The 26,886-nt window shown below is 37.6% G+C and overlaps 2 protein-coding genes across 2 annotated transcripts; one reads left to right on the top strand and one right to left on the bottom strand.

The window, feature by feature from the left end:
• The first annotated feature begins 963 nt into the window (after positions 1-963).
• Positions 964-3,767, top strand: LOC306855922 (beta-1,3-galactosyltransferase 9-like). Its single transcript, XM_079394880.1, has 2 exons — positions 964-1,079; positions 2,172-3,767. The coding sequence occupies exons 1-2, from the start codon at positions 1,074-1,076 to the stop codon at positions 3,270-3,272; spliced, it is 1,107 nt and encodes a 368-aa protein (XP_079251006.1). The 5' UTR covers positions 964-1,073; the 3' UTR covers positions 3,273-3,767.
• Positions 3,768-4,376: 609 nt separating this feature from the next.
• Positions 4,377-26,674, bottom strand: LOC306855766 (E3 ubiquitin-protein ligase ARK2C-like). The gene is made up of 8 exons (XM_079394627.1): positions 26,514-26,674; positions 13,376-13,574; positions 13,163-13,288; positions 10,036-10,162; positions 9,582-9,686; positions 9,405-9,500; positions 9,198-9,301; positions 4,377-8,549 (listed from the first exon to the last, which is right to left on the bottom strand). The coding sequence occupies exons 1-8, from the start codon at positions 26,572-26,574 to the stop codon at positions 8,432-8,434; spliced, it is 936 nt and encodes a 311-aa protein (XP_079250753.1). The 5' UTR covers positions 26,575-26,674; the 3' UTR covers positions 4,377-8,431.
• Positions 26,675-26,886: the final 212 nt, after the last annotated feature.

Here is a 26,886-nt window from a genome sequence, read left to right as displayed (position 1 = left end):
GAGAAAGTGTAACGGTCAACTTGGATCACATGTGCCTTAATAACCAATCATATTACAGCCTTGACGTCATTGAAATTCAGTCAGAGTTGTGCGACACTCAATTGCCGTTTACGGATACCATAGGAATGAATGGAAAATGCCGTAACTGAATCCCACCTGTCGCAAAAAGTCAGTGACTTCTCATGTAAACTCTAAAAATAGTTCAATCCAAAAGTATTTAGTGTAAAACATGTTGAATATTAGCAGATTTCCTCTAAAAAGCTGTTTATTCAGCGTAGTGAAGCATCTCCTCCATTGATATCCATTAAAAAATGGCCTCTGGTCTCCTTTCCCATGTACCGGAAGCGTTAGCATTAGCCGTTATGCTTTTTCGACTAAAGATTGCTTGCTTTCTAGTGGCTTAGGTATATATATTCACTATAATTACGACAGTTATATATTTATCACAGTGAATTCCACTGAATTCTCATAGTTGCAAACAAACAAAACTGCATACAGTTGCTTTAACTATTGTTAACAGATACAACTTTTGATTCGAAAATGTATTTGTAAATGTAAATATCAAATTTAACAACTTTTGATTTGAAATGTATTACTGAATGTAAAAATGACCATTAACAAAGATGAATAAATGCAGCTGAAGTATTGTTTTTGTTAGTTCATGTGACGTAAATAATGTTAATAAAGAAACCTTATTGTAAAGAGTTACCTAAGCATGACAGCACACTTTTCAGAAAATCCACTGGTAATAATATAAACAAGTCTACTGTTAGATCAGAACATAACGGTAGTAAATATATAACGAGGGAACTATAAGCAGTCTGGGAACAGCCTGTGTGTGAGTTGCTCTTGAGTAATGTATCCTGACATCATCCATTATTACTGTAGGTGAAGCAGGACATCTTTGCCCAGTGGAGACGGAGCTGTGTTAGGTTACCTTTACCTGCCTGGTGTCAGCTTACTGCAGAAACAACATCCAGGTGAGCAGCACACACTCTAGTTCATGCACCAGAAAACTTCTTTCTGATTTAGAAAGAAAGAAGGAAAAAAGAAAGACAGCCTAAAGGGACATCATGAAGGTAAGTAAATATTTGTCCTCGGTTTCTATCATTGTTCCTCTCCATTAGTGCTAATGGCCTATTTGCACTGTTCTAGAATATTCTGGGGCCAGTTGCATTAACATAGTCACCATGTTAAGACTTTGTCTTAAGAACTAGTATCTAGCCTCAATTTTCGGATTTAAATTAGACCAATATACATTTTTATGTAACTGGTTTAAAAAATTATGATCAGTCTTGCAGAAACAAATTAGGTGACTAACTTTTAAGACTAGTCTAATCAGTTTATGCATCTGGCGCCTGTCTTTATATCCAGCATATGTCGTGTTTTGGATATGGTTAACTGCTTAATTAGCAGAACCAGCAAGACTTCCTTGGTCTACAGCATAAGAAATCATGCTGATTAACCTACGAAGTTTTCCTAGCCCACTACATACCAAAATAGCAAGAAAGCCTTGTGAAATGTAAATGTTGTTCAAACATATTTAAATCATTATGCATGACCACTTATAGCCCTAAAAAATGAAAGCTAAAATAAAAATATTCTAAAATAAATACAGAAAAACTGGTATTAATCTAAAAGCATCTAGCAACCATCCAAACAATCCTACCAACACCTCAGTTAATGTTTTGTATAATTTATATATTATTGTAGTTTTTTGTTAATACTTTGAATTAGATGTTATTTTTATATTCTGTTTTCAGTTTAATTTTACAACAAGTTTTAGTAATTTTGGTATGTTTTTGTCATTATTATTATTATTATAATAAAAAACATATCTATAGTTTATTTATTTGTTTTAGTTCACTTAGTTTGAGTTATTTTAGTACTTAAAGTTAAACTAAATTAAAAAAAGAAATGTTGTCTTGGCAACTAGCTGAAATAACCTAAGTTAAAGTAAATTTTTATATTTTAATTTATTTGAGTTCAATGTATCTTATTTCAAGTAATAAAAATGTTTTTTTTTTACTATAAAAACTACTCAGTACACCTTGGCAACGGGATAACAACCCTAGCATGGATTTCTATTAGAAAACACCACTTGCTTATTCTTCAGAGAATGCAAAAATTGTTGTTTTAATTTGGTCACATTTCTTGTTCCCCTCTCTTAGATCTGTGTTTTCCGGCTGCATCAGTGGTGCTTCCTGTTGTGTAATGTCATCTTGTTTCACGCGCTGCTATTTGGCGGCGACATAGTGGAAGAGTTTCTCCTGCAGTCGTCTCCCGGCACTTACACCGACCGCTTTGTCCTGGAGGTCCGGGAGCGTGCTCGCAAACTGGACCTGACTGAGACCAGGCTCAACACCTCACAGCTCTACCCCATTAACACCGAACCCTGCCTTCATCATCAGGACCTCCTCATCCTCACACTGGTCCTGAGTTCCCCTGGAAACTCGAGTCAGAGGGAGGCAGTGCGAAACTCCTGGGCCAATCAGACGTCAGTGCACAGTGTTGCCGTGCGGACTTTGTTTTTCCTCGGCTCCTCCCATTTAGGGGCGGAGCGTGATATGATTAGGGAGGAGTCTGCGCGCTACGGTGATATCGTGCAGTTTGAGGGAGGCGTTTCACGGGGCGACTGGCAGAGAGGACACTGGGAACAAGTTAAAATGGCGCTTCGATGGATCCTACTTTTTTGTCCACAAGCCCGATTTATCGTTCTTTCTGAGGGTTCTGTGTATTTAAACCTTCCTGCACTTACATCATACCTGCAAGGACTGAGAACGCACCCTGATGACCTTTACCTAGGCAGGGTCATCCATCGGGCCGCACCTGAGCGGGACCCCGACAAACTGCATTACCTACCCTATCAAGTGTACCCTGATAAGTACCTTCCAGACTACTGCTCTGGCCCCGCCTTTCTTCTTTCTCAAGATGTTGTGAGAAAAGTTTATGTCGCCGCTGAGAATGTATCGTTGCCCCTCCCCTCCGATGTCCAGATTGGCCTGTGTGCAAGAAGGGCAGGTGTGGTGGCCACTCACAGCGCTCGGTTTTCTGGCGACCGACACATCCGCTATAACCCCTGCTGCTACAACTTCCTATTCAGCTCTGCCAGGATGGGGGTGGGGATGATGGGCGTGGCCTGGTGGGATTTAGGGGCGGGGAAGGGGAGGAGCTGTGGCATGCTGGAGACTTATTACAGTTTGGTAGTGTGCAAAGCAATGACCTACGTGGATAAACTTTCTTTTCTGAATAACGACAAATCACAGGGCTAGAACTGATGGGGATAGTTATGTGTATAAATTATTGTAAATATTCAGTTTATCAAAATATGCAAAGTATTCAAATTCTACTGTTGCATTATTTAGTGCATAAAGTGTTTCTGTTACTCTGAAAAGCTTTAAAATCAACATATCAAATTTAAGAGGTAAGTTGGGGTAAGAAATTAATACATATTTTTAGCAAGGATGCATTAAATTGATCGAAAATGACAGTAAAGCCATGTTACAAATGAATTCTATTACAAATTATTGCTATTCTTTTGAACTTTTCTGAGCAGCAAATCAGCATATTAGAATGATTTCTAAAGGATCATGTGACTCTGAAGACTGGCGTAATATTGCTGAAAATTCAGCTTTGCATCACAGGAACAAATTGCATTTTTAAAAGAGTTATTTAAAATTTTAGTATTATCTCATAATTTAACCGTTTTTACTGTATTTTTAATCAAATAAATGCAGCCTTGATGAGCATAAATGATTTTGTTTTTCAAAAACGTTAAAAAACATCTTACTGTTCCAAACTTTTGAACAGTAGTGTACATCACATTACAAAAGCAAATTGAGTTGCAAACTTAATTTCACCTTGACTTTAATGATGATTAATCTGTGTCATAACTACAACAGTGTTAGAAGTGTTAGAAAATGTGAGCGTGAATTGTTTTGTTAGCACAATGTAATGCGTTTCATAAATTATTCAAAATAAATGAGCATATTACAGGCAATAGATACACTCTCTTGTCTCTCTTACTCAGTATATTCACAAATAAATGCCAAAGATGATATTAAAAATTAGTATATATTAAAAAGTTGTTTTTATTTGATTTTTGCATATATTGTCTCATTAGGCTTTTAAAACAGTCTGTTTGGTCCTCTAGTGTTAAGATGGATATACTGCTCTCTCACCATATTGAGTGATTTACAATTCTAATAAATAAAACACTATGCATATTGCAAATTAGTTTGTACAAAGCATCCAAGTTTTGTGCATGCCATCTATATTAGCTTGGTCCAGCCAGAAACCACATAAAACCAGAAACCAGCATATAATGTTTGATATAGAAAGATGTGCTTGTGAAAATCAAGACAAAACGAGCATTTAAGCATTTCAACATTTTTATTACAAAATGAGCACATACAAAAAGGATAATGTACAAGCTTTGAAATTAAACAAAATGAAAACCAAACCAAACCAAAAACATTTTAGCGATGCCACTTTTAAATTCATCATTAGTAGTAGTAATAAATAAGGTACAAAAATTCCACCAAAAGAGAATTCTAACATTTTACACAGACTTTTTTTTTTTACTCGACCAGTTACGTACTAGCAGTCACACCAGCAGGAGGCGCTATTGCTTTAATATGAATGATAAATAGTCTATATTCTGCTAGAAAATCCGCTAGTGAAAAAACACCCACAGCACGCGGCACCCCTGTCACTGGCACTTTTAGGACAACATTATTGTTAATGTCTTTTTTTGTTTTGTTTGTTTTTCAAATGCAAGCAGCAGCAAAAAATCAATCTTCTAATATCATTAGTAGAACATCTGCACTAGTCTTTATTTTCTCTATGTAGCTGTATATTTCTATTTAATCATGTATATATTGAAACCTGAGAAAAACATGCATTTTAAATCTGTTGTGCTTTATCATACTCTGTTAGTCCTGACCCTGCCATGAGACAGGGAGAAGGAGAAAGAGAAAGAAAGAGAGAGAAAATAAACTAGGACGAAAGAGGATTCAAATGCCCTGGATACAGTCTGAAAGCACTGACTGACAACAACAGAGATGAAACTGAAATAGGAAAAAAATCAACTTGCTCTAAAATCTAGTGAGCCTCCTACTTAAACTAGACAACTGTATATGCAATGTGTCCTATGCAGTGACTAAAATTTACATATATATTTAACAGAGATGTCAATCCCAGGATGCATTGCGACAAGTTTGGTCACAAAAGTGTGTGGAGAATGCGGGCAAAACCAATGGGACCATTTTAACCAATATGTGTGCATGCTACATTCTTAACCATAGTGCTTTGTTAGCTTAGCAATATGCTAATATGAAACTCTTAAAGAAAATATATATAAATAATGCATATTATTGATCCTTTACATTACTGACATTTAAGTATGCTTTACAACAAAAGAATATTAAATTTTTTTCCCATATTTCATGTTTAATTCAACGTGCCACTTGCCGTTTCTTCCCCTTGTAAAACTTTCTACACCCATTATTTTTTCCAGTGTATCTGAAGTTGGATCTCTTGTGCACTTTGTATATTTGTTGCTGCCTATGTACTTTGTTTGAAATCAGTCACTTAAAAGGTTTCTTTTCAGTTAGTATGCTGCCTTAAAAGGTAACTACCTATGTAGGACAGCTCACTAGATTTCAAACACACCCTTAGAAAGTGAAAGAATGTAAACAATAATTTAAGACCGTTAAAGAAAAAAAGGATGTAGAGGATGTAAACATTAACAAGAATAAAACTGTTAAACAGACTATAGACAGACATGAGACGAGAGAGGTAAAGATCATGTAAACATTAACAATGTAAGAAAGACTTCCAGAGAGAAGAGTAGAGAAAGATTGTGTTGCAAAGGTCGCCAGAGTGGTAAAAATGATGCCAGTGAGAGGGTGGCCTTGGAAAACTAAGAGTGCAAACAGGACAGCGAATCAAAACCCATAATACTCCCACTCCGCTGCCATGTCTGACCAATCAGCAAGCGGAATGTCAGTAAGGTCACAGCACCAAAGGGAGAAACACACATGAACACGACCAACCGCATGCGAAGCATTCCCGCAAACCAACTCAAACATGAGGTAAGAGTTTTAATCATTTTGTGTTATTTCTAAATAAATAAAATATGATTCCATTGCAAAAAAATGAAACTATACAAAATTAAATACGTACCCACGATATCTACAGTTAGTAATAAATTATGATTGTTAAATACTTAAGGCATTTCAACGGACATAACCCTGTGTAAACGATCAACACTAGCCATCATCCACCAATCAGCACACAGAACACCGGGGGGAGGAGCCAACGCGCAGGCAAAAATGCAGCTCAATGGCTGAAACGAATATAGACATTTTTTTAAAAATTGAAATGGTTTTTAAAATGTACTTTTAGGTCAAATGAAGCAAAATTGAACAAATAAAAAGTATGCTTTATAGAAGGAAATTTCAGAATGCATTTTGATAAGCTAATTTTAAAATTGGTGGAGAATGCGGGCAAAATCATATGATTTATGAGTTTATATTGCAATTCTGACTTTTTTTCTCTGAATTCTGATGTTACATTTCTGTTTGCATTGTTTTGTTTGCTTCTGCAAGGAATAAATAAAACAAGTAATTGCACTTATTTTTATCTCACAAATTTGACCATTTCCCACAATTCCTGAGTTTTGTGAAAAATATCTAAATAAGATAAAAAGTCGCAATTACTATTTTAATTTTTTTTATCCCATAGTGGAAACAAGCTTCCATAGTTAACTGCTTATATAGGGTAGATTGCTAGTTTTGAACACACCCTGAAACAGACAGTAAGAGAAAAAGCCAAATTTACATAAGCTAAATTGAACCAGACATTTTGGGGAAAAAAACTATCCATATATAAAAAGAATACCCTTGTTGCAAGTTGTTAAAATTAAACTTAAAAACAACTAAAGTGATTAATCCTATAAACAACTAAAGCCAGAAACCTACGCATTGCTTAATGTGCATTTTTGCAAACTTCAGTGCTCAAGAGTGCGCCACTGTTCAAACTTCTACACCATTAAACCGGATGTGCTATTGTTTGTGTAGTTAGCTGTAAACATGTCAACTTTAACTTGCTCAGCAAGATTCACGAAATTTGAGCTGAAACAGAAAACTACCTGCGTATGTTTCAGGCTAAATACAAATAATTCCAGCATCGTGCTCATCCGTTTCGACCCGCTTGTGTGCTGTTGGCGGATGGTCCTCTATCACACGACATTCTACATTGTAGTTCTAGCAATACAGCATAGCAACCAGCATAGCAACCACAAGGGGAGACCTGTCACACAAGAACACGGTTGGACACACACAAGCCCCGCCCCCTCCAAACACTGCATGTTTTAAATACCAATAATAAATACAGTAACCATGGCAGCGCAGCACCAGAGTGAGGCCGGGCACTTTAGCTATGCTCACATGTGCTTTTTTCAATAGGCATTTAGGGTCAAAGGTCATGGCAGGGTCTCTCTCGTGCACACACACACGCACGCACGCACACGCTACATGAGTCTGATAATGTTACGGATCGTCACAGCTTAAAGGAGCTAATACACATCCATGCATTCGCGCACGCACGCACACTTCCAGGTGTACCTTGAAACAACAACCCAAGCACAGATGCATGCAACTACTACTGCGCCTATCTACACAAATCCACCAATCATGACATTCTCCGCCTACTTTTTTAAGACAACAGCCCTCCTCCTGCTGTCTCGGAAATGAGTTGCTTTTGTGTTTTTGTATTTTTTTTCTTGTTGCGTGTTCTTTTTTGGCTTCTCTACATGCACCGTTGCGCACCGCTAACCCATGAAAATATTAACACACATACGCACACCAAAATGGTGAACAAGCGCACAAATGCACACGCAAGCCAAAGTAGCTCCAGTGTGTAAGACTAAAGCTGTATTGCAGATCAGAAATACAGTGGACACACACACACACACTCCAGCAGCTAGATTTGACAGTGTCTTATCCGCCATCGTGTATATATTATATTTAGTGTGTAAGTGTGTGTGTGTTGTATGCAAGCTGAGGGTCTTTAGTAAAGTTCATGGCTTAAGGAATTGCACAAATACACACACACATATGCTACGGACACACACCATTTCCCTACAGACAGAATCACTCCTCGCGACAGACCCTTTAGTTTCTACCAGCACATGTGTGTGTGAGTGTGTAGTATCAGTTATTGTCATTGGCTCAGTAAAGCGTGTGAGTGTGTTTAGTATGTGTTGGATGGCTCATCATACATGTGTGTAGGTAATATACAATGTGTGTGTGTGTGAGAGAGAGTGTGAGTGTGTGTGGATGGAAATGTCTGTGGATGTATAAGAGTGAAATAGAGCATGTGTGTATGTGAGTTATTTGTTAATGCGTGTTATTTCGCCGGGTGTGTTTCAGCTCTCGGGGGTGAGCTGTGTTTGGATGTCCACTCTGCAGATGGGACACTTCCTACTGGTGGCCAACCACTGATCCACACACACCTGATGGAACAAATGCATACAGGGTAACCGCCTGAAAACAGAGAGAGAGAGAAATGGTTTATTAGGATGAGTAGAACTGCATTAGCATATTGCATTTTGTGTTTTGACATGCTCTGTTCTTGTTGTGTTTAGTAGTGGGCATCCAACAAGCTATTAAGAATAATTTTTAAGAATAGTTTTAGATAAATTCTTATCTACTCATCAACTCCTGAACCTCCTGGTGTAATACTTTTGTTCAAAAGTTTGGGGTCAGTAAGTTTTTAAATTACCATTTTTAAATTAATTAATTAATTTCTTCAGGAAGGATGCAATAAATTGATTAAATGTGACAGAAGAAAAAAAAAGTATTTCAAATAAATTCTGTTATTTTGATCATGGTTTCCACAAAAACGAAGCAGCACAACTGTTTTCAACAATGATAATCAGAAATGTTATTTATGCAGAAAATCAGCATATTAGAATGATTTCTGAAGACTGGAGTAATGATGCTGAAAATTCAGTTTTGCATCAGGAATAAATTACATTTTACAATATATTCAAATGGAAAATAATTATATTCAATTGTAATAATATTTCACAGTATTACTGATTTTACTGTATTTTTGATCAAATAAAAAACTTACTGACCCATACTTTTGAACAGCAGTGTATAGTTTCATCTGTCTTCATTATATACTACCTGACATCTTCTCCATCCTCCAGCATGGAGAGGCAAATGGTGCATTTCTCATCCACATCTGACTCTTCCTCGCACTCACATAACTTCAGATCCAGCGGCTTTCGCTACACACACAGACACAAACGCAGACACAAGTGTGTAAACCGCAGAAAACTGTAGGTTGGACATGAAAATGAAAGTGTGAATGTGAACAGTTTGTGCATGTACCTTCTTGTATTTGTGGGGGAAGGTGAATCTCTCTATGGTGGTCTGTATGGCCCCTCGGCTGACGCTTCCCAATCGATCCTCCAGCTGTAGCAGCTCCTGCACACGATCACAGATTCAGAGTTAAACAGAGCAAAGCATGAATGTATGGGAGTTACTGTTCATCTGTCTGTGTTTAACCTCATAACTCTCCCGAACAGCAGACGAGTGTCTGCTGGGACTCAAGCTCTGCAGCGCCAGCAGGTGAAGCTGTGGATATGGATAATTCCTTATCTCATGGACAACCTACAGAAAACACAGCATACATGACACATTCAACACTTGCACTTACTAGAAAAGACTTCTAAATAAATAAATAAAAATCTATAAATAAAACAAGTATTATTTTATATACACACTATATTTGCATATATGATATATTTATATATATGGGTAGTTGACAAATAAAAATTGGACTGTGTCCGATGGTGTGACGTAGTGAAAATGTAGGAAAAAAACAACACAAATAATATGAGAAAAATGTATCTTCATTCTTAGAGTTACAAATAGAATCTTCAATGTTAGAGGTTTTTTTTCTTACATTTTTCCGTCACACCATAGGACACAATTATACGTTATCTACCCATATACTTACCACTTGGGTGGAGGTGTTGTTCCTGGGGAGGTGGTGCATTCTGGGAGAGGCCAGGTAATGCTGGTAGGGTTGAGGGATCTGCTGCAGAGGATACTGATGCGGCACTCCTGCGTCCACGCTTAGGTCCCTAAAAGCACACATTTTCATTTGATTAAAAACAACATCAGCAGCAAAGAATTTATGTATTGTGTTTTTTTTTCAAATTTTGACCGTGAAGATTATTCCTAAATGTCAAGGAAGTTTATTTGCTTTGGAAGCTTACTATCATTTTTTTTTTGTGAATTCTGAGAATTTTTTTATTTTTTATTTTTTTTAAATGTAAGATTGCAAGATGTTAACTCACAATGAAAAAGTCAGAATTAAAGAGATGAAAACTTAGAATTCCAAGAATAAAAGTAAAAATGAGCTGAAAACAAAAAAAGGTCAAAATTGTGAGAAAAAAACCCCCGAAAAAAAATCCCGTCAGAATTGTGAGATGTAAACTAGTTTCGAACTTATACAGAGGTTATATTTATAAGAAATTCAGATAAAAGAGAGAGTTAGAAACTGCATTTTTGAGGGGAAAAAAGCCTGAATTCTGAGATGAGACCTATTGGTAAGCCCCTTCCCTCAAATGCAGATGAGCCAATGACAGTTGAGTATTAGATGCACGGGAAACAGAACTCAGACATCTTTAGGTTTTAGTACCATAGAGAAACATTGGAAGATCTGAAGCTTTTATCAGTTTGATGGTGTTTATGCTACAAAAACGGTAAAACGATGTGCCCGGGGTCCTCGTAACATTGATTCCAGGTATCCTGAGAGGATGTACAATGAAATTTATTTTATTAATTAATTCCTAAACCCAACCAAAACAGAGCAAAACGTCCTAAAGCGTTCAACCGCAATCCCCGTGAAGAAGAAAATGTTCATTTTCTGGTTGTCATACTCTCATTAAGTTAGTTTTCATCTGTTCAAGCAGAACGTTAATGTCACCTTGTGCTTCAGCAAGGTATCTTTTGCTAAAAAGTGAGTCAGTGCTAACATGCAAGCATAAATAGACATGTCATGTACAGTATAAAACAGAAACGAGGGTCTACATTTCGGCGCCTCTCCATATTATAATGGTTAATGCAAATTAATTTAATCTTACACTGCAGTACATGAACAGTGTTGATCCGGGATGCTGCTATTGCGATCATGATGACCGTAAAATGAGGCTTCTCCCATTTGCATTGTGATCTGTGTTTTTACATATTTTAAAATCTTTTATATATCCCTCCGTGGCATATTTAAGTCCCACTTGAATGCTCCTCAACAAGAAGTGGTCCTTCTGTGTCCAAAATTGATCAAAAACATCCATTGACAAGGTTTTCACACTGACAGCTGTCTTTGTAAGTAGTGCTGTCAAATGATTAATCACATCAAAAAAGGTAAAACGATGCATTAAGAGCCGGGGGGTGAAAACTTTTTGAATTTGAAGATCAAGGAAAATTGTACTTGATTTGTCTTCCGGGAAACATGCAAGTATCTTCTGTTGCTTCTGAAGGGCAGTACTAAATGGAAAAAAATATATTTCTATAAAATAAGAAAAATTTACATCATCCTGTTCAAAAGTTTTCACCCCCCGGCTCTTAATGCATCAGGTTTCCTTCAGGAGCATCAGTGAATGTTTGAACCTTTTTTTAATAGTTGTGTTTGAGTCTCTCAATCGTCCTCAGCGTGAAAAGATGGATCTCAAAATCATACAGTCACTGCTGGAAAAGGTTCAAATATGCAAAAGAATCTGTAGAACATGGAGGATTTTTCTGAAGAAAAGTGCTCAGTTGAACTGTTCAGAACAAACAAGGGACTCATGAATGAATGAATGAATGATGCATTTATATAGCGCTTTATTGTGTATTGCTGTACACCCAAAGCGCTTTACAATCATGTGGGGGGTCTCTCCTCAACCACCACCAGTGTGCAGCATCCACTTGGATGATGCGACGGCAGCCACAGGACAACGGCGCCAGTGCGCTCACCACACACCAGCTACAGGTGGAGAGGAGAGAGAGTGATAGAGCCAATCAAGTGTATAGGGATTATTAGGAGGCCATGATAGACAAGGGCCAGTAGAGGGTATTTGGCCAGGACACCGGGGTTACATCCCTACTCTTTACGAGAAGTGCCATGGGATTTTTAATGACCACAGAGAGTCAGGACCTCGGTTTAACGTCTCATCCGAAAGACGGTGCTTTTTGACAGTATAGTGTCCCCGTCACTATACCGGGGCGTTAGGACCCACACAGACCGCAGGGTGAGCACCCCCTGCTGGCCTCACTAACACCTCTTCCAACAGCAACCTAGTTTTCACCAGAGGTCTCCCATCCAGGTACTGACCAGGCTCAGCCCTGCTTAGCTTCAGTGGGCAACCGGTCTTGGGCTGCAGGGTGACATGGCTGTGGCCATGAACAACCATCACAAACCAAAAAACAGCCGTAGATCATCCAGGTAACCACACACAGTATTAAGAACCAAGGGTTCACAAACTTTTGAATGGGGTTATTTTAATAATTGCAGCTATTTCTTGTCTTGTGGACTAAATGTAAATATCTTACTCTGGACAGTACTAAATAAAAAATAACATCCATTTTGTATGATCGCTCTTATTTTGTTAAAATTACTCGCATTTTCATAGATTCTGCAAGGGGTTCACAAACTTTCAAGCAGTGTGTGTACTGTTTATATTTATTATGTACCTGTATATATAAATACACAAACATACAGTATATATTTTGAAAATATTTACATGTATATATTAATAGTCATAATTTATATTACATAAGTATATTTAATATTTAAATTTTTTTTTTTAAATATATACATGCATGTGTATGTATTTATATATAGGCCCACATATATATACACAGTACATTCACACATATTATTTAAACAAAAACTTTTATTTTGGATGCCATTAATTGCGATCAATGTTTGACAGGACTAATTGTAAGACAGTTAGCAAGTCCATTTGTTTGTCCGAGTGAGTGACAGTAACTAAGGGAGTGGGCGGGGCTTACCAATAGGTCAATTACCTATTCAGTGGTGGAAATGAGTTTCGATAGTTTACTGCTGCTTTGTATGCGTTTGATTTCGCAGAACTCACCAATCAGTGCCTTCTGCCAGGTATCTGGGCTGCTGTGGGATTGGCTGAGGGACATGGAGGGGTGGAGCATATTCATATCCTGGGCGTAACCGATGGGTGTTCAGTGGGACTCGCTCCTGTGTGCGTCTGAAGAGATGCGACAGTATGAGGAATAGAATGGACCTTTTCTTATAACTTGTATATAACTGAATGTGCACAGGTGTGTGTTTTTACCTGCGCTGCAGTAGCTGTTGCTGGATGAGGTATTGCTGCTGTAAGGCTTGAGGTAGGAAAGGGGGCGGGACTTCCTGGTACTGAGGCGGGGCGATGGGAGGGGGCGGGAACTCAGCAGGCAGCGGTGTTGCCGTAGCAGCCAGGTGAAAATGCCGGCAGGAGGTAGCATGACTATGCTGGTGCCTGCTAAAGTGTGCTCCTGTACGGGACAAGCAATAACCCATCAGAGATCAGCGACAACTTGTGAAGATGACAAGGCTATGGACCAGAATGCTGTGCTCAATATGCAAAATAAACATTTATTTCTAAGATAATAAGTGGATGCCATTTACCTAACATGATGACATCGTGACATCCATTGTGGTACACGGCTTTTTAAAATATAAAAAGGTTTCACATATTTAGCCTGATCCAGGAAATAAGCAGTTGTGTAAAATCATTTATAAATCTTTTCAGAAGTAAATTAAATGTTTTTTCATATATATATTTTTTTAAATAGTATGCATAAAATGCACAGCATTCAGTAAATAGTACATTAATATTCCATTCTAACTACACACATTAAAATCACAATTTTTTTTTTAATTTACAGAAAACTTTTTACGATGTTAGTCATCAATAATAAAGAAAATAATAATATAATAAAAATAACCAACTAAAAATAAATGTTACTATAGAAAATCGTAAAATATGAAAATAAATAGAATAAACAATTAAAATGAAAATAATAAAAAATATAATTGTTAAATAAAAACGTATAATTTGGTATTAGCCACCGACAAAATAAAACTAAGATAAAATAAATAAAAACTAAATAAAATAACAGTAAATAAAACATTCTAAAATCTCATTTAAAAATTCTAATTTACTATTTTTAAATTTTTTACTAATGTAATATAGTAGAAATAATATCTGGAGTAATGGCAATTTAATAGAAACGGTGTTTACCATAGTCAATGTTTGTAAGTGTTAGTGATGGTGTAATACATGAAGCAGAACCAGAGGCCGTTCTGATTGATGTCCTGCATTTGAGAATATTACCTGTTGTTTATTTAACTGAAGCCAGCTGATGATTCTTACACTGTGACACCTGCTGGCAGGTAGGACTCGTTCTTTATCTGGATTACCACAGATCTAACTGATCCCATTCCCTCAGGATTAGTTGTGTTTTTTTCAAGCGAAATATACTAGACCTAATGGTGTCAGGCTGGAGAGCTTGTTAAAGATGGAATGTATCCATCTTATTTTTTATATAAATTTGGAAGCCTATTTTCGCCATGTATGCAAAGAAAAAATAATTATGAGATTAAAAATCTAAATTATGACAGAAATCCTAACTATGAGACAAATTGAAATTATAACACACTGTCAAAATGATGAGACAGTCAAAATGATCAGACCAAAAAAAATAATAAAAAAGATAAAAAGGTCAAAGTTATGACCTAGCAAGTCATAATTATAAATCAAAATTATGACGTATGAAATTGAGATTATGAAATTAAATCAAAATTATGAGGCAAAAACAATGATAAGATAAAAAATCTAAATTATGACCTTGCAAGTCATAATTATAAGTCAAAATTATGACAAAAAGAAAAAACGAGGACTTTAAAGTAGGGGTGCTCCGATTGATCGGCTACCGATCACTATCACTATCGGCCGATAATCGTTTGGGGATGTTTGATCAAAAACTGATCTCAAGCTGATGACGCGCCTGCTGTGAGAGATTTGGCAGGACATGCAGTGCACCGTCAGTTAAATAATTATAATGCTATAGGTGAGGTACAATTCATATTTCTTCATTAAATAAAAACTTATACTTATATAGTAATTTAAAAACCTTATGAGAAAAGTAATTTCACAAACAACGTGAGTGAATCACTACGCGCGCTCTCGCTCTTTTTCTCTCAAAATGCCAAATGGCTTCAAATCAAATCGCGTCTGCACTATAAGCAGCTGCACGCTGAACAGTTGACAGGAACCGTCACTTGCACAATCGAGGCAGGGTCGCTTCGTCACTATAGTTTATAAATTGCATTTCTTTTTAATTCTTGCCAGTGTTTAAAACGTTCAGCGCTCGCGCGCACTCCTGGAGACCATGCGCTCATGTCCACTAGCAGCGCGCGCGCACACACGGCTGCGGTCCGTTCCAGGAGCAGAGATCGTTTCCACTGCACGCGCTGAATTAAAGTAACAGCGCATTGTTTGCAGTAAATATGAACATGGATTGAAAATTTAGTAACACCATAAATGCATATAATTAGTCTACTGTGTTAGGACACATAAGGCTTTTTGGCTAGGTTTAAAGGGAAAGAGCACTTTTAGATAAACAAGGCAATAACAAATGGTACTCCTGGAGGTAGAAAAACAAAGTTCTTTATGAACCGCAGGATTGCTTGTAATAAAGATTTAAATGCAAAAGGAAAGGCAGTAGAGCTGACTGTTTCTGTCAATGGTAAGTTTGTGATACCGTAAGAAAAGTAATTTAAGGCCCGGTTTCACGGACAGGTCTTAGACTAAGGATTAGGCCATAGTTCAATAAGGACATTTAAGTAATTTTTTATAAACATGCTTAGAAAAAAAAAAAACATTACTGGTGTGCATCTCGAGACAAAACAAAGGCACTGATATATTTTATGATCAGTCAGTGCAAGTTTCTTTCAGTTGAAACAGCTCAGAATTACATTTTAGTCTGGAATAGGCTTAAGCCTTGTCTGTGAAACCAGGGGTAAATGTTTTGCCACTTAATATATAAATCTAGAAGTAAATGCAAAAGTAAAAAGCATTGAATAATGTGTTGCTTTGCTTTTGTGTTTAAACATGCCTATGAAAGATTGTATTACCGTACTGTGTTTAAAAAAAAAAAAAAATGCTGAAAAAGCATTTTCAGTGACAATTCAGTTAATATTTAAAAAATGTATTTAGCTACCACTTGTAGTACACTTGAGTGTACTAGTGAATGAAAGATGGGTTCAAGTGTACTACAAGTGGTAACTAAATACATTTACAGTGGGTACGGAAAGTATTCAGACCCCCTTCAATTTTTCACTCTTTGTTATATTGCAGCCATTTGCTAAAATCATTTAAGTTCATTTTTTTCCTCATTAATGTACACACAGCACCTCATATTGACAGAAAAACACAGAATTGTTGACATTTTTGCAGATTTATTAAAAAAGAAAAACTGAAATCTCACATGGTCCTAAGTATTCAGACCCTTTGCTCAGTATTTAGTAGAAGCACCCTTTTGATCGAATACAGCCATGAGTCTTTTTGGGAAAGATGCAACAAGTTTTTCACACCTGGATTTGGGGATCCTCTGCCAATCCTCCTTGCAGATCCTCTCCAGTTCTGTCAGGTTGGATGGTAAACGTTGGTGGACAGCCATTTTTAGGTCTCTCCAGAGATGCTCAATTGGGTTTAAGTCAGGGCTCAAGAACAATCAAGGAGTTGTGAAGCCACTCCTTCGTTATTTTAGCAGTGTGCTTAGGGTCATTGTCTTGTTGGAAGGTAAACCTTCGGCCCAGTCTGAGGTCCTGAGCACTCTGGAGAAGGTTTTCGTCCAGGATATCCCTGTACTTGGCCGCATTCATCTTTCCTTTGATTGCAACCAGTCGTCCTGTCCCTGCAGCTGAAAAACACCCCCACAGCATGATGCTGCCACCACCATGCTTCACTGTTGGGACTGTATTGGACAGGTGATGAGCAGTGCCTGGTTTTTTCCACACATACCGCTTAGAATTAAGGCCAAAAAGTTCTATCTTGGTCTCATCAGACCAGAGAATCTTATTTCTCACCATCTTGGAGTCCTTCAGGTGTTTTTTTGTGTCTTGCACTGAGGAGAGGCTTCCGTCGGGCCACTCTGCCATAAAGCCCCGACTGGTGGAGGGCTGCAGTGATGGTTGACTTTCTACAACTTTCTCCCATCTCCCGACTGCATCTCTGGAGCTCAGCCACAGTAATCTTTGGGTTCTTCTTTACATCTCTCACCAAGGCTCTTCTCCCCCGATAGCTCAGTTTGGCCAGACAGCCAGCTCTAGGAAGGATTCTGGTCGTCCCAAACGTCATCCATTTAAGGATTATGGAGGCCACTGTGCTCTTAGGAACCTTAAGTGAAGCAGAAATTTTTTTTGTAACCTTGGCCAGATCTGTGCCTTGCCACAATTCTGTCTCTGAGCTCTTCAGGCAGTTCCTTTGACCTCATGATTCTCATTTGCTCTGACATGCACTGTGAGCTGTAAGGTCTTATATAGACAGGTGTGTGGCTTTCCTAATCAAGTCCAGTCAGTATAATCAAACACAGCTGGACTCAAATGAAGGTGTAGAACCATCTCAAGGATGATCAGAAGAAATGGACAGCACCTGAGTTAAATACATGAATGTCACAAGGGTCTGAATACTTAGGACCATGTGACATTTCAGTTTTACTTTAATAAATCTGCAAAAATGTCAACAATTCTGTGTTTTTCTCTCAATATGGGGTGCTGTGTGTACATTGAGGAAAAAAAATGAACTTAAATGATTTTAGCAAATGGCTGCAATATAACAAAGACTGAAAAACTGAAGGGGGTCTGAATACTTTCCGTACCCACTGTAAATACAAAGATAGTATGCTAAAAGTGCATTTTAGTTCATATGCATGGTGTCTCAAAATAGCACAGTTGAGTACACTTAGATGATCTTAAGTTTATCTTAAGTACTAAAGGATCATTTTTAGTATATTAAGTACAAAATTAGTGCGTGAAAATAGAGCACTTTAAGTACATTATGGAAGTGCACTTGTTTTTCACCTGGGATTAAAGGCCACCTCATACACAGCTCACAAAATCAGGCTTGTGCAGTGTGTAAGCTATTGCACAATTGCAAAAGTAAAAATTTACTGCATGATCAAACATTTAGGTGAGAAACATCCACCCCTCAAATTAAAAAATCCCCTCTCACAAGAGTCACCTAAGGGGGAATTCATTCTCAAAAATGAAATTCGGGCCCTCAATAAATGTCTAAAAATCCTGATTGGAGTATCACTATAAAAAATTCTACATAATAAAAAGGCTTTAAAAAGATTGGTATTGGTGATCGGAAGATACTGCTTTCAGTGATCGGGCTCAAAAATCCTGATTGGAGCACCCCTTTAAAGGTCAAAATTGATTTTAAGACCGAGTTATGACTTAAATCATGATTATGAGAAAAAACCGGTTTACTGTTTACTGCACTGTTATTGTTTTAGTTATTTGCCTACAGTGGCTAATGAAGCGGAAGTCTCACACATTCACAGCAAAACACTTGGTTCCAAAATAAGGTGGTTTGGCTCTAATGACAGGTGTTTATGAGAGTGGACCCGGCTGATTCAGCAGTGACACGGATTCAGTGACAGACATAACACAGACAGATGGAGGGGTGGGGGGTTTCAGGGACACACAGAGGGGGAGGGAATGATGGGATTGAGGAGGGGAAGGAGAGAGAGCTGGAGGGGGAGGGAGAGACTGTTTGACAGCTGCTCCTCAAACTTCTATTTCAGCCGTTCAGCTGTCCAGCTCAGACTCACACACACACACACACACACGGTTTCCATGTTTCCAAAGACATAATGATTTTTATAATGCAAGTACTGTATATTCTATCTCCCAACCCTAAAATGACCCCTAAACAACTCTTACAGAGACGTTTCTGAATATTTAGTATGATTTCTAAGCAGTTTTCCTCATGAGGACAAAAAAAAAAAAAAGGCCCCACAATATCAAAAAATTTGTGGGTATTACTATCCTTTTTGGGACATTATGTGCCCACAACACAGGGCATACCTGAACCACACACACTTAAAAAAAAATAACACATAGTAAGTTTAAAAGTTTTAGTAATCCTGCTTTGGTGATGCCATAATACCTTTATAGAATTCAATTAAACAGATTTTTGGAACACTTTATTGTGGTTTGTGTAATTTTGTGGTCAGATGCTTTTTAAACTGTAAAATTGCAATATGTACAGAAAAAGAGATGAAACTAGCATGGCTATATAAACACGTTTTTTTTTGTTTGTTTCTCCAGTGAGTCTCTTTTGCTCACCAACACTGCATGTCAAAATACAGTAAATTCAGAAATAATATTACTACTTAAAATAGCTCTTTTCTACTTGAATATTTTAATTTAAAATGTAATTTATTCCAGAGATCAAAGCTGAATTTCCAGCATCATTACTCCAGTCTTCAGAGTCACATGATCCTTCAGAAATCATTCTAATATACTGCTTAGCTGCTCAAGAAACATCTCATTAAGCAGCTGTTTTCAACATTGATGATATTTGATAAACTGATACATTTTTCATACATACAATGACTATATGGCTACATGTTAATCCTCACATATGGTGTTAAATCTATTAAAGATGTTAAAACTGAAGTGTGTTATTTCTTGTAGCCCAGCTTAATATGCAGAAAATGACTAACTCATTCATCCCTCCTTATGTAGAGAAGTTTGTTACTAATGCATATAAAGTATAAACGATATCTGGCCATTCAGATCTGCGTTTGAGTAATGCAGAATGAAGAGTGTAACACTACAGGTAAAGTTGTGATGGCAAAAAAAAGAATAGTTCACACAATTTAATATTGTGCCATCATGTTGTTCTAAACCTGTATGACTGTATATTTCTTTCCTACACACCCAAAATATATTTTGGAGAACGTTGAATCCAAACCTGGACACCTTTGACTTTCATTGTATAGACAAAAGAACAAGACATTTTTCAAAATGCCACCCTTGCGTGTTCTACAATAATTGATGGAAATTCCATTTCAACTTTACTACATTCTGAAGTCTTGATTTTTCAGCATCGTTCATTTCCAGCGGTATTTTGTATGAAACTGTTTGCTTTGAATTGCATTTTGGTTTTTCTGAGGTGAATATGGAGGATAAAATTGTGTTGTAAAAGGTCACAAGAAAATTTCAAAATGCTCAGAAGTCTCTGGCCTCGGGGGAAAAGGAAACGCACTCGCACTGACGACAAGATGGAATTTTCCGAGTGCAAAAGTGCAGAAACTGTTGATATGGAATCGTTATGGTCTCATTTCACGGTGCCTTTGGAGAACAGAACAGAGGAGAAACCGGCGATTTTCTCAGCGGGAAATATTCCCCATGGCTCCAGAAATTCAAGCAAAACTCTTAGGTCAGCAGAAACGTATGGAGCGTGCAGTTCACGCGCTCTGAATTCTAATGATCCTGTTCCTCTGCTTCCCTCACAAAGCCGGGCAAAAATAATGATCAGTGAATAATAGTGCGATGCACTCGCCGTCCAGTATATTGCACGTAGTGAGTCTCTAGTAAACCATGAACTCTTCTATCTGAGATTATGACATTTATGAACTGGAAACTGTCTGACCTCCATCATTAGAAATAAAGGTCATCACCTGAAGGTCAAGCAGCAGAGCTTAATGAATGAGTTCTGTTGAGATTAAACCTCATTCAGATGTTTTATCCTGCCTTTATGGCCTGACCCCTAACCTCAAAGACTTTTATGATCCTTTTAACTAATTACTAACCTACATTTATTCAGACCAGTTTTCCCTGCAGTTTCTGTAATCATAAGCTTTTTGCATAATTATTAATACCATTTATCTGAACAGATCGATTCTCTGTGTGATGAGAGATTCTATACAAGTTTATGACTGGTCATCCATTTAAACCATCAAAAAAATGCGTGTGTGAATAAACATCATTAGACTGAGCTAATCATATCAAACCTGAGGTACCTTACAATCAACATGAAAGCCAAAAGATCATTGTACAACCGTTCAAAATCTTTGGGTTGGTAAGTTTTTTTTAATGTTTTTGAAAGAAGTCTCTTCTGCTCACTGAGGCCATATCTTGGGCAAAAAAATAACAAAAAATTATTATAGTTTCAAATAACTATTTCTTATTTGAATGCATTTTAAAATACAAGTTACTTCTGTGATGCAAATCTGAATTTTCAGCATCATTCAGTGTCACGTGATCCTTCTGAAACCATTCTAATATGCCGATTTGCTGCTCAAGAAACATTTATTATCTGTGTTGAAGACAGTTGTGCTGCTTCGTAATTTTCTGTAAACAAAATTCTTTGATGGATAAGAAGTTTTAAAAGAACAGCATTTATTTGAAATGAAAATCTTCTGTAACAATGTCTTCAAAAATTTCGCTTTTGATCAATTTAATGCATCCTTGCTGAATAAAAGTATTAATTTCTTTAAAACAATATCTTACCCGTAACTATTGAACGGTAATGTATTTCCAAATGCAACAAGTTTTTGTGTCAAAAATTGACCAAAATGATTAGAGAGATTCCAAAGTCCAACTAAATTATGCACATCAAGCTTGTAAATTCAATCATTTCTGACTTCATGTTGACTTTACGTATCGATTTTTACTCGAAACCCATTTTGCGAAGGAGAGATACGCTAATGCAGGAGGTCAGATAGTGAGATGCAGATGGGGTGTGTGAGACTTGAAGTGACTACTTTGCCTCCATATTTGTGAGTGCACATTCCCATGATTCACTCTGGCAAGTGGGAGGAGCAGAGATGACTCGAGGGAGGGGCCAAAGAGGCCATAGAGCGGAGTGGGAGGGGTTTGAGGGAACGACACATGGAAATCAGCAGAGAGCACACTGAGGGTTACGGGAAAATCTACAGTCTTTATTGGAAAATATTAGTATGAGTGGAATTGTGTGATCATAATAATAATAATAATAGTAATTCCATGCAAATAAAGAGCGAAGGCAAGGCCCAACCATGCTCCATAAAGTTAACATAACAGAAGCAGCATCCAATGGGTAGATGTGTATGCTACAACACGTCAGTACAGCAGGACATGTCTACACAAAGATACATTGGAGTTTGCTGTTCAATGTTCCAAAACAAAGAAACAATCAAAATCAAGAGGAAAATAATAAACATGGTCATGCATTACAGCCTAGTACAGGAACAGAAGGCAGATAACCACAACCAAAGAAATAGAGACATTTTGATACTAGGAGGACTTCTACAGTGCAGTTCTAGTGATCCCTGTAAAGTGGATGACATTCGCGCTCGCACAGCGCTAGGAGCGCCAGGCTAATGCTGGCTTTGCAGCATGGGTAAATCAAATGAATGAGGGTCGGTTTGAGTGGCGGTCGGGTGTAGTGTGCCGGTCAAGAGCCATAAACTACCGCTTTGATACTCGTTTCTGTTTCTTCAGAGTAATTTGACTACTTCCAAGCTGAAGACAGCTGTTTTTATTAAATAAAATACACTATTTAGGTCATCTTTAAAGGAATAGATCACCCAAAAATGACAATTCGCTGACAATTTACTCATCCTTAGGCCATCCAAGATGTAGAGGAGTTTGTTTCTTCATCAGATTTGGAGAAATGTAGCATTGCATCACCTGCTCATCAATGGATACTCTGGAGTGAATGGGTGCCGTCAGAATGAGAGCCCTAACAGCTGATAAAAACATCACTATAATCCACTCCATCAGTTAACATCTTGAGAAGTCAAAACTCCATATTTGTAAGAAACAAACCATAAAGACATGTGCTTTAAAACACTGCTTTTGGCCATAATCCATAATAATACTTCCTCCAGTGAAAAAGTCCTTCCCTTGTTTTCTTCTCACATAAAAATGCACTCACCTATTTGTTTAGAACTGTTTTGGCTTGTAAAACGGTGCTTAATCTGTGCATATTTCTCTCCTTATTCAGACTAGACTGGAAAAAGTTATATTATGGATAGAAGACTTTAAGATTAAAATGCTTTAATGGATTCGTTTCCTACAAACATGCGGCTTTTGGCTTCACAAGAGGTTAAATCAAAAGATGGAGCGGATTACTTATTGTGATGTTTTTATCAGCTGTTTGGATCCATTGCTGAGCAAGTCCCGGAATGCTACATTTCTCCAAATCTGATGAAGCAGCAAATTCATCAATGGGATGCCCTGAGCGGGAGTACATTTTCAACAAATTTTAATTTTTGGGTGAACTATACCTTTAATATTGTCATATCAAATAGCACAATATTTCAGACATGTGAGCAGTATGCTGTTCTAAAATGTGCTTTATATCAACCATAACAGTCTTGAAATCCATGTGTTACTCTTTGAGGATTAATAAAGCTCGATATATACTACCACAATGGGTGTACAAAAAACACATTATATACTTGACTTTATATATGAAGTCACTCACTCTCATGTCCTTCTATACCCATATGCTGTCAAAACAAGCCTTTTCATATCTTTGCTACAGCGGTTTTCCTTAAACAGCCATCTTATAATGACCAAAAACTCCAAAAGCTTGTGTGAAGAACTTATATTCAGTTCCATACAAGAACCACTTGCTTTTTTGGCCTTCAAAAACCACTGAATGCAAATGAGGTTTCAGAGTTTCTGCAGAGAACATAATTAGTGAATAATAACTTAAATTTCACTTGTAAGACGTCAGAAGACTTGAAATATAGTGTACGAGCCATTTAAACCAGGGTTATTAACATTCACTAAAACCATTTTGGTTAGTTAAGAAAGCTAAATCATATAGAATAATAATATTAAATTAAAAACTTCAATTTATTTCAGTTAGTTGGCAACATTTCTAATTTCTGTTTAGTTTCAGCTAAAGCACTAAAATGACTAACTGGAAACAAATAAAAATTAAATCCAAATCCATTTTTTTTTTTTTTTAAAGCCAATTCAAAATATTACAAAAATTATGAAAGTATGAAATGGCAGCTAAAACCAATGTTTTTTTCGGTTCTGGAGCCCTGTCAATATCCTCCAAACATCTTTTTTTAACCAAAACTAATAACAGCATATGGGTGTTGAACGACAAACATGAGCAAATACTGACAGAAGTTATTTTCCGCATACTATTCCTTTAAGGAAGACGGTATAGATTTAATTTGATTAAATCACTAATGGGTCACCCTAGCGAGGCAAAACCCACAGAGCGAAGGGTCACCGACTGAGATATTATCATAATTAGAAAAGAAAAACGGACGTCATGCTTCTCTAGTAAGTTTCTGAGTCCAAATCTGTGACAAATCCCACCGGCACAGCGCACCTTCCCGGAAGACAAGACAGAGACAGTGTTTAGGGGTCGATCAAGCCCGGCTATGATCGAGTGAGAGGCCAACGCATCCACTTGACAGAAATTTACAGCAAAAATGTTGGTCTATCCACACTGAGAATGGGACAAATCACAATGACAGTCGTAAAAAAGCTAAATGCTACAATGAGTTGTTATTTTTGTCAAAGCAACAATGACCATTTAAAAATAAGAAGACAAGAGGATTCTTCTAGAGAAGAGAGAGTGTTATTCTGCAGTCGGTTACACAGGAGGATATACTGGATGAGTGAGAGTTTGTTTGTAATGTCGTCTTCAGATGGAAAGAGAGGGAATGAGAAGAGGGAGTCACAACACAGCTAGATGCAGGGCAGGCAGAGGCTATAGCACAGCAGCGGCGGGTGATCGTTAGATACACAATGGAAGGGAACAGAGCTCTGAAAAAAAATGCGGTATGTAGAATCAGCCCCCAGACTATGGAACAAGGAAAAAAATAGAAACAAATACAAGCACAATCAATGAAACCATCGGTGCTAGAGCATGGCTACAAAATGCACCTCAAATTATTACTATTATTATTATTATTGCACACATACATCAATGCATTTGGTTTTCTGCTAGTGACAGTAAAAATAATACACTAATATTTTAATAGCATAGATTTCAATACAGATGCTGGTGCAGCATGGCTACAAAATGCACCTCAAATTACTATAATTCTTATTGTCGCACAAATATATTGATGCATTGCTCTTCTGCTTGTTACAGTAAAATGCATACTACTATAATTAATTGCACACATTATATACACTTCACATTTTGCTAATGGGTGACAGTAAAATTTGTATACTGTTAAATTATTTAATTGCACACATTTATATACTCATGCTGATGTAGTAGAGCTACAAAATGCACCTTATATTACTATTATTTATTGTACAAATGCACATATATTAATGCATTTGTTTTTTTGGCTGGTGACAGTAAAATGCATGTATGACGGTTATTTATTTGCACATTTTATATACAGATTCTGGTGCAACATGGATACAAAAATGTATCTTATTGCATCTAATATTATTATTTGACAAGTTTACATGTATGAATGCATCTTCTGTTGGTGTCAACAAAATGCATAAACCACTATAATTATTTAATTGCACATTACGAATGCATCTGGTGAATAAAATGCATAACATGGTGCGATTATGAATACCGGGCTAAAAATGGTGCATTTCTGCTAATATTATTATTGACGTGCAGATACTGTACATGGATGCACCTTTTTTCCCCTGTCCAGACATGGCTGGCTAAGCTGTCATTTAAGATCCAGGTGTTTTTCTCTCCATTACAGCAGAATTAAACACACTTCAAGCAGCGATCGATGATTAGACATTAAAACGATGCATTTTTTCCATGCATGTGTGTTGTAAAAGCTGACATTGCGAGCAGGTTCAGCTGAGGATATTTCGTGGCACTGCAGCTGCCCATCAGCACACTGACTGCTGAAGCCATGTTTAATTATTCATCAACAAAACCGCACACGGCGGAACGGATGTGAGGGAATTTAACGGATCGTAACGCGTTGTCTACACTGCAACCCGCTAAAACGCCACCAAAGCTGTCGACGCTGCAAACGTGCAACTTTGTTGCTTTATATTATTACGAAGGTTCGCGTTCGTCGCATCGCGCTGAAACCTTGTAACAAGCGCGTTTTAGTTTGACGCGCCCCACTGAGGAGCTGTACGCAAGACAAATACGCATAAACGCGCAGTTATTTCTATATTAAAGCCTACATATGGCTTCTGACACAAAGGATGACGGCGCTAAGGAACGTGCTACGCGTTTTCCAAATTGTGACCCGATAACGACATACGCGGTGAATTAAAACACGCTCTCTTTCTGCTATAGCCATATGATGGATATTTTCTTTAATGTTACGCCACTGAGCAAATCGCTCCGTGTTTGTGTTGGAAAATACGCGACGCTCCGCCAGGCCAGCAGCCTTTGATCACATCTGCGCGTTTCTCAAAGACGCGAGCGCGTGCGACAGTAAATAAGGCGCTATTACCTCTACTTCTGACCGAACCGAAGACGGGAAGAACCAGATATCCGACGTGCACTAACACCATCCTGGCTCCTTTGTTGCTGTGCTGCCCATGGACACCTTCGCCTTCCAACACGAGACCATTCAAAATGCAGCCCAGACGCCAGCTGCACGCACACAAAGAGAACGGCAGCCAATCAGCGAGCCCTGCGCCGCCGCTTCCTGTGGCTCGGGCCTCAGCCAATCAGAGCGCTCGGCACGGCGGCGAGTCTTTTGTGAATTAGCTGTAGGGGGGTTTGACGCACTGGACGCGGCGGAAACGCGCAGCTACCAAAACGCGTCAAGATTAGTCAACTATGACGTCAGCGTGCAAATGCATTTGGAAACATATATAAAT

This window comes from Barbus barbus (genome assembly GCF_936440315.1).
Source record: "Barbus barbus genome assembly, chromosome: 36".
NCBI classification, from domain to species: domain Eukaryota; kingdom Metazoa; phylum Chordata; class Actinopteri; order Cypriniformes; family Cyprinidae; genus Barbus; species Barbus barbus.
The sequence above is the reverse complement of the archived record's forward strand: the minus strand, read 5'-3'. Positions and strand labels throughout refer to the sequence as shown.

Bases quoted from the DNA above. Each gene is read 5' to 3' on its own strand.
- LOC306855766 (XM_079394627.1), bottom strand. From the start codon at position 26,574: ATGGTGTTAGTGCACGTCGGATATCTGGTTCTTCCCGTCTTCGGTTCG. The intron at 9,687-10,035 runs GTAAGTATATGG...TGTTTTCTGTAG, and splicing joins ACAACACCTCCACCCAAGTG to GTTGTCCATGAGATAAGGAA. The intron at 9,501-9,581 runs GTTAAACACAGA...GATCGTGTGCAG, and splicing joins CTGTTCGGGAGAGTTATGAG to GAGCTGCTACAGCTGGAGGA.